Source organism: Sylvia atricapilla, chromosome 3 (assembly GCF_009819655.1).
Source record: "Sylvia atricapilla isolate bSylAtr1 chromosome 3, bSylAtr1.pri, whole genome shotgun sequence".
Taxonomy (NCBI): Eukaryota; Metazoa; Chordata; class Aves; order Passeriformes; family Sylviidae; genus Sylvia; species Sylvia atricapilla.
The window spans coordinates 63,321,640-63,329,114 of record NC_089142.1 but is presented as its reverse complement, the minus strand read 5'-3'; the positions used below and the strand labels follow the sequence as shown (position 1 = coordinate 63,329,114).

At 42.7% G+C, this 7,475-nt stretch overlaps 1 protein-coding gene across 1 annotated transcript; it reads left to right on the top strand.

Moving 5' to 3' along the window:
* The first annotated feature begins 2,904 nt into the window (after positions 1 to 2,904).
* On the top strand, positions 2,905 to 6,911 carry ABRACL (ABRA C-terminal like). Its single transcript, XM_066315577.1, has 3 exons — positions 2,905 to 2,981; positions 5,083 to 5,149; positions 6,338 to 6,911. The coding sequence occupies exons 2-3, from the start codon at positions 5,089 to 5,091 to the stop codon at positions 6,520 to 6,522; spliced, it is 246 nt and encodes an 81-aa protein (XP_066171674.1). The 5' UTR covers positions 2,905 to 2,981; positions 5,083 to 5,088; the 3' UTR covers positions 6,523 to 6,911.
* Positions 6,912 to 7,475: the final 564 nt, after the last annotated feature.

Sequence of the window (7,475 nt, the reverse complement as noted above, 5' to 3'; positions counted from 1 at the left end):
AGAAAAACCAATAGTTTTCATTGATTGCACTGTTTCCAAATGCCTGCTCTTGGTCCCTGCTGGAGGCAAAATGTCCAGTTAAATTGATGGTTTGATCAGATGCAGTATGTCGATTGTGTTGTTCTCAAGTGATGTTTTTTACATTGTGCATAATTCATCTGTTTGGCTGCCTTCACGGGCATCTAGGGGCACAGTAACAATAAAGAGATGCCAAGGAAGGTCAAATCAGAATAGTCTGTTTTAAGGGAGAATCTCAGTTTTAGGGAGCACTCTTACACTGCTAAAATGCATAATGAATTATGATTCTGATGATGACCTTCACCAGTTATATGAAATATGTATGAGCAATATTTCCATGTCTGTCCTGTGAGCCTGTAAAGGACAACTCTGCACTTCTTTCATTTTTAAAACAGCATCAATTTGTGGAAACAGAATGATGGGAAATCACCATCTCCATAATTATCATGTTTCCTGCTCACTGCTGCTGCCCTTGTAAAGACATAATCAGTTGTCCAATTCTGATGTTGCCCAGCTAATTTTTGTACTTTGGAAGTATCTGTTACCTTAATTGTCATGGTAAGAGATGGTTTTGATTTCTTATTAACCTATTGCATGACTTGGAAGGGCCATGAAAGAAATAATAACAAAAGTGTTTCAATAATTTCCTGATGCCTGGAGACAAATACTTGGGTATAACACTTCCTTTTCAAAAGACAGAATAAAAAATATATTAGGCTTACTAAAAAAAAAAAGTGTTAAAAGAAAAAAAAATGAGGAATTACAGAGTTTTGTTCATCTTTCTCAGATAGAGAGCTGAAGCTTCTTATAAATTAGGGTCTATGAGTCAAAACTGAAAATAATTTTTAACATAGATTTCAGCAGCAGCACAATATTAATACCTGTAATCTGAAAAGTCACAAACTATTACTCAATCAAACATAAATTATCCATAATAAAAATCACATTATGCAAAGGCCTACGTTATTTGTGCAAATGTAATGAGGTTTTTTGATGATTAAGAAATCTAGATTATGTGTAACTGAAAGCATGTTGTCAACAATAAAACCAGAAGATAAGCACTTTTATTCTATACTGCTAACTGGAATCTTCAATGTATTTGCTAACATACTCATCAGATTCACTTTTAAAAGCTTTATCTCAAATCTGCCTTAAAAAATTACTTTTTACTGTAGTATTTAGCATTTTGTCAGCCAATGTAACAAAGACCTTAGAAAAGCAGTATGCACATATGGCATCATATGCACAGAGCATCAGTGCTCTTCAGATACTACATTCTCCTGGGAATTTTCACCGTCTTTTGATTCAATTCAGATAGATTTAAATTTCAATTATTTCACTAGCAGCTTAGGAATGTAGTCCTTTTGATCTTGTTTTCCTAACTATCAAGTTTTATTATTTGCAAAGAGCACCTCTTACTGATGTAAAGTAAATCTAATCTGTTCCGGAAAATATTTTGATAGCATATCAAAACGGGAAAGCAGTACAATTTTGTTTTCACCTACCAAAGATTCTGTAACTGATCAATAAATAGTGATTATGCAAAGGAAAGTTAATCTTTTCACGAAAACACCGTCCAAAAAATCCCTTGGAAAAGCAATGGGCTTGGACTATAATCCCTGGAGTGATAAAAATGTGATCTTCTTGGCATCATTTCACTGTGCAAATCAATTTATCTAGCTGCAGGTTTGAGCCCTAGCAGAGCTTGCGGCAGCGGTTTGAGGTGCCATCACCTATTTATTTACTCCTCCTCACACTTGGGATGGGAGAATGTAATAAGGGACCAGCCCCAGCTGGCACAGCTCACAGTCTGAGAAAGAATCTCAGCCTCCTCACCTGCAGAAACTAGTGCATGAAAACTGTGAATTGCAAGGGCTGGAAATAGTTTCTTTTATCAGCTCTGCTTTAGGGGCAGTCATGCCTGATGAGGAGGTGGGAGAGACGCCGGGAACGGCAATGCCTTCAGCTGTAGCAGCGAGAATTTCTGGAGAGCCTTGACTCTGACTGCGGGGTTGGCGGCAGCTTCATTGTTACCTAGGAGTTAATGCAGCTCTCAGCTTAAATGCCCGAGTCCTTGAGAGAGGACGTACACGTTTCTGTGAGGTGAAGAGGAAGAAAGAGAGGCAAGAGCAGTAGTGAATGCCCGGGACACAAGACAGAAAAAATTAATTCGCATTCTTTCTGCAGCGTACGGTGAGAGGAGATGGGTGCTGAATGCAAACACAGATACACTGCAACACAACTTTATCGGGGGTAAATGGTGTTAACCTAGCTCGTCCATTTTCTTTGGAAGAAGTGGTTTTCTAGGGGAAAATAAATGTGGGAGGCCTAAGAACGTGGCATGTCACCCAGGAGTGCCACCAGACATGGGGCATACGGGACACGGGACGGCGACGGAGAGTGACTGAAACAACAGGGTGAATTACAGGAAGCTGACCCACTGGAAGAGGGGGAGCTGCTGAAGGGCTGGCCTCGGAAGGCGTTTAACCTGACAAACTCTCAGACGCCGGTGCCGCAGGCAGAGTTTAACCAGGGCAGGACGGGCCCGGGCACAGCGCCCCTCCCGGCAGCCAAGATGGCCGCCAGCGCGGGGGGCGGCGCGGCCCGGCGGGGGCAGAGCCACCTCTGCCCGCCCCTCGCCGGGCCCGGCCCCGCCCGGCGCTGCCCCTCGGCTCCGAGCGGACGCGGCGGCGGTGAGTGGCGGCGCCGGCGGTCCCTCCGTCCTTCCTTCCCTCTGTCCCTCCGCGCCGGGGACCGTCCTTCCCTCCGTCCGCGCCGGGGGCACAGGCGCTGCCCGGGCAGTGGTGCGGCTGCCGGCCGGGGCTTCCCGCTTCCCGCGGCTCCCGGCACAGGCGGCGGCGGGACTCGGACCCCGCCGGGGCGTGGGACGGGAACCGCGCCCTGCCTCCCAGCGCCGTCCCGCCGAGGGGCCGTCCGTGCCTGCGAGGGGACAGGTCGGCGCGGTGGGTGACAGATGTGCGTGGGTGTGGGTGTGGGTGTGTGTGCTCGCAGCGGTTCGGCGCTTTTCTGCCAAATAAGGAGAAGTTCAATTTCCATAGCACGTACTGCCTTGCAGCAGTGTATTGGCCTCAGGAGTATTAGAGTATAACAGCTGACGTGCACTTTTGATAGTTGGTGTGTTGAGTATCTACAGTATAAAGCCAATATTTAAGTTTGGAAATACCGAGCATCCCTACTCCTTGCTCAGCCACGCTTCTCTGATCTTAACAGTCTTGCCTAATAATGTATAATAGTAATAATAAGAATTGAGCTTTTTTTTAAATTCCAAATATTGCTGTTTATATTGATGTGTACATGTATGAAAATAGTTAGAAATCAACGTGAATTTAAAGGGCTGAAAGTAAAAAAGAGCCTTTAAAGTGAGAAGAACGTCTTTAAAGACAAGATAGTTATGCCATTGTGATGACCAATATCAAAACTGCCAGTCTCTCAAATAATGGGAGTGTAAGCTTTCTAAGAGATCGATCATATTTTCCTTACTGACTTATCTATTTAGTGCCGAATCAAACAAAATCCGGAGCTTTGCAGGATTCACCTAAGGCAGTTGCGGTAGTGCAGCCTTGCTGCCCTGCCCTTTGCAGCGGGTGTCCCTCGGCAGCACGTCCACTTTCAGTGTCACCTGTCGGTCTGCTGCCATCCGCTGGAGTGCTGCTCTTACCGTGCAGTAGGGATGAACCCGTGGTTTGCTTGGGGCTTTGCCCGAAACTCATGCTGATAATTAAGCTTGCTTGGTTTTGCATGTTAAAAAGAAACATTTTTTAATGGGAATTTTGGATCTAAAAGCCAGACTCTGCTGCAAAGGTTTTTTTGCCTCTTGGGTAAATCATAAGGGGTCAGGAAGTGGAACTATATCACTCTTACCTATTTTAACTCGCTAAAAAAAGCAGGGGAAGCTTTTCTCTTAGAAAGAGTTTGTGATGCATTCAGATGGCTATTTTTTAACTTCATTTTCATACTAGTGTAGAAATTCTGGTTTCTTGAACAACAGAGTGGGTCTCAGTGCTGACTGAGCCCTTTTTAGCTAGTGCTCAGCTCCAGAAGCTCTCAGGGGCTTTTCCAGGCTGCACTGTTGGCACCCGTGGAAGCTGCACTTGATGCTTTGCTTTGTCTGTGATGCCCAGTTTCTTTTGCTTACCTCAATGCCAGTTTTTGCTTGAGCAGTTCATTGTTTAAAGGTTTCATGGTGTTGATGCTGCTTTGGGCAGCACAGGCCATGAAACACTGTTCAGGTGTCTGCAGTTGTTAACCTCGGATGCTTTGTAGCCAAGTTAGTGTTGTGTGTGACTGTAGTGTTGCCATATGCTGTGCCACAGATGGCTAAACTGTCGCAAGGGATTGGTACACACTGGTGCAAATTGCTGCCTTTCACAGCAAAGAGTGTCCAGGATATGTTTGGCAGTGTAGTAGATTCTTGGGATCACTTTGAGTGGCAAAAATGTTGACTGTCTTAGGTTACTTGCATAGTTGGGAGCAGTTCTGCCCTCAGTCACAGGTATGCAGGAACTGCTGTCCTTTCAGACACCATGTGTGTCTGTAACCAGCAACATGTGTCTGCAGTATCTTCCCAGCATATGCAGAAAGCCATGGTGTGGTTTTAGAAACCAAATCTACCACATATCCCAGGAAGAAATTTAAAGGCAGATGTTCCATTTTAATTGAGGTCATTGATGGCAAGTTGCAAAGCCCCTGAAGACCTGTGATGTTAGTGAGTTGGTCTGATTCTGTGGCAGCTTAAGCTCATTCTTTAAAACAAACAACCCTCCTCTTCCTTGACCTTCCCACATCTGTCATATTTTGAGATTGGCTCCTTATATTTGTGTAGCAAGATTGTAACTTCTTTTCTCTTCCCTTCAAATGTGGAGGTGCAGAGGCTCTTTATCTGTTCAAGATTAAAATCCAAGATTATCCTGTAGTCATGCATCTCCAGACAACTGGGATTTATGAAGTGTTGTGACATTCCTGAAGAACTGAGAACATGCCAGAGCAGTGCAAAGGATTTGCAGGGCTCCTAAGAACTTTGTAAAATTTTTTTCTTCCTTTTAGACCACCATGAATGTGGAACATGAAATTAGCCTCTTAGTTGAGGAGATTCGGCGGCTGGGAACCAAAAGTAAGTATTGTAGTTTCTCTCTATGGATGTAGTCACGTTATAGATGTGTGTATGTACACACATGCCACCATGCTTGCATGTCATACAGATGTAGTCGTGTTATATCAAACTAAGAACTTGGCAAGTTCAAACAAGCAGGTAACCTGAAAACCTGCGAATGCACTTAGTGTTGGACTGTATGGTACTGCCTGTGTTCCATCCTTTAAAGTAGTTCTGCTATAAAATTAAACATTTAAGCCTCTGCAGCAGAGAGGATGTAGGCCTGAAGTCCTGCTCCCTGAATCCTTTCCTTTAGGCTTTCAGTACTCACTACAGTCACCACAGAAGAAAGTTGCACCTTCTCCTTTCACCTCCTTCCTTGGTAACTTCGTTGCTCCAGAATTCATGCATTTCTATTCTGTTCATCGTTGTATTATTTGGAAGATATTGGTCTCTATCCTAAAATTAATTCAGGAGTTACATGTGTAGTTCCAAACTTCCTTAAACTTTCTTCGAAGGTACCATTTTCTCTTAAGATTGTTTTCCTTTGCTAAGACTCCTCTTTCTTTACAGATATGCATTTTGTGGGTGTGCTGCCTGCTCCTATATGTCAGTTCTGGTGTCATTTATTCAGTTCCACTTGTTTTTAAAACCTAAACACATATGTACATTTTGCATTTCGTATGACTGCATCTGCCTTTTAGGAATAACATAACTTCAACATATATTTTTAAATTTTTGCTTTGTGTGAACATTCACATTGTAGCCTTTTCAATGTGACCCTCAAATATTAATGAGTTAAAAAGTAGTGAAAAAAAAATCTTAATGTATGTTTAGATTTAGGTTGGAGGAGCAAGGTGTTGGACTTGATCCTTATGGGTCTCTCTCAATTTGATTTTCTAGGATTTTAATTATTTGAAACTAATTTCCTCCAAACCCTGTGAAGAGGTTCAATAGCCTGTGCTTGTCATAGGTTCCAGAAAGTCATCAATAAAAGTAAACAGAGCAGATACGTGGTCCTTGATACAAGGCTCTGGAAGGAAAGGGAAAGTTAGATTAGGCAGTAGTTCTGCTTACTGTTTATCATCAACATTCATCAACAACACATTGGGAAACACTGTGGGGTTTGCTTTCAATGTTCTCTGTGTCACCTTATCTCCTCAGTAATCTCCTAACTTGAAGGAAATCTACATTATGTCTTCTGTTTAGATGCTGAGGGACAAGTGAGTGTGAAGTTTGGTGTGCTGTTTGCTGATGAGAAGTGTGCCAACCTCTTTGAAGCCCTAGTGGGAACGCTTAAGGCGGCAAAACGACGGAAGATTGTCACTTACCAAGGAGAGCTGCTTTTACAAGGTGTTCATGACAACGTGGACATCATGCTGCTGCAGGACTGATGCAGTGTTTCACCTATGCATTAATGGAATTGTTCGAAACAGTTCGATCAATCGAACAATTGTTTGATTTCCCACATACTCTTAATAAGGCTGATCATTCCAAGGCATTTTGATGTATTTTGTATATCTTTATAGTCAAAAGAAAACTGTTTCTTATTTTGGAAAACATTCCCTTTTGTAAGTCTTCCTAAAATGGTACTGTATGTGAGCAACATAAAAGATGCTGGATCTTTTTCTCTCTCTTTTTTTTTTTTTTTTTTTTTTTAATCTCAGGTAATTCTCTCAAATGTCTGGTAGTTATTCTCAACATATGAAGAAGAGGACTGGTAATTTAATGTTTACAAATGAAAATGTGCCATGAAAGTATAAAATAAAAGCACATACTTAAATTTGTGTTATTTTTACTGCTTTAGTTTCTCTTTTTATTTGCAATCTGAAGTGAAAGCAAACTGAATTCCTGCAAGGAGTATATTTAGGCAACTGTTCAGAAAGCACCACAGTGAGGTAGAAATAATTTTGCATTGTGATTCAATAGAAGAATGACTGCCCTTCGGATTGACCTGATTGTGCACGAAAAGGCCATGAATGTTAAATGTACCTCATTCATCTGTGGCAGGGTCATATGCTTTCGTTTCCTTGTCCTCTAGACTTGTGAAGGAAGTGGGTGAGGAGCTCCCTGAGTGCTTTCATGCAGTGCTTACCGGAAGTTAGTGCAGCAGCTTCAGGCTGTGATTCTTTTCCTCATAGAAGTCCTACTTTCTCTAAATCTCTCCAGGCAAAAGGTGGCAGGGGAGGGGAAGAAAAAAGCCCTTTTAATTGTTTTCTAGCTTTCTGCTCATTCTTTTTATCAGGTAGAAATGCACCCTCCAGTAGGGAGAAAGAGGTGCTGCATGAGGAAAGCAGCCACGGGTAAGCAAGCTGCTTATTGCCCTGTGCTTACACTCCACAGCTGC

Bases quoted from the DNA above. Each gene is read 5' to 3' on its own strand.
- ABRACL (XM_066315577.1), top strand. From the start codon at position 5,089: ATGAATGTGGAACATGAAATTAGCCTCTTAGTTGAGGAGATTCGGCGG. The intron at 5,150-6,337 runs GTAAGTATTGTA...TCTTCTGTTTAG, and splicing joins TCGGCGGCTGGGAACCAAAA to ATGCTGAGGGACAAGTGAGT.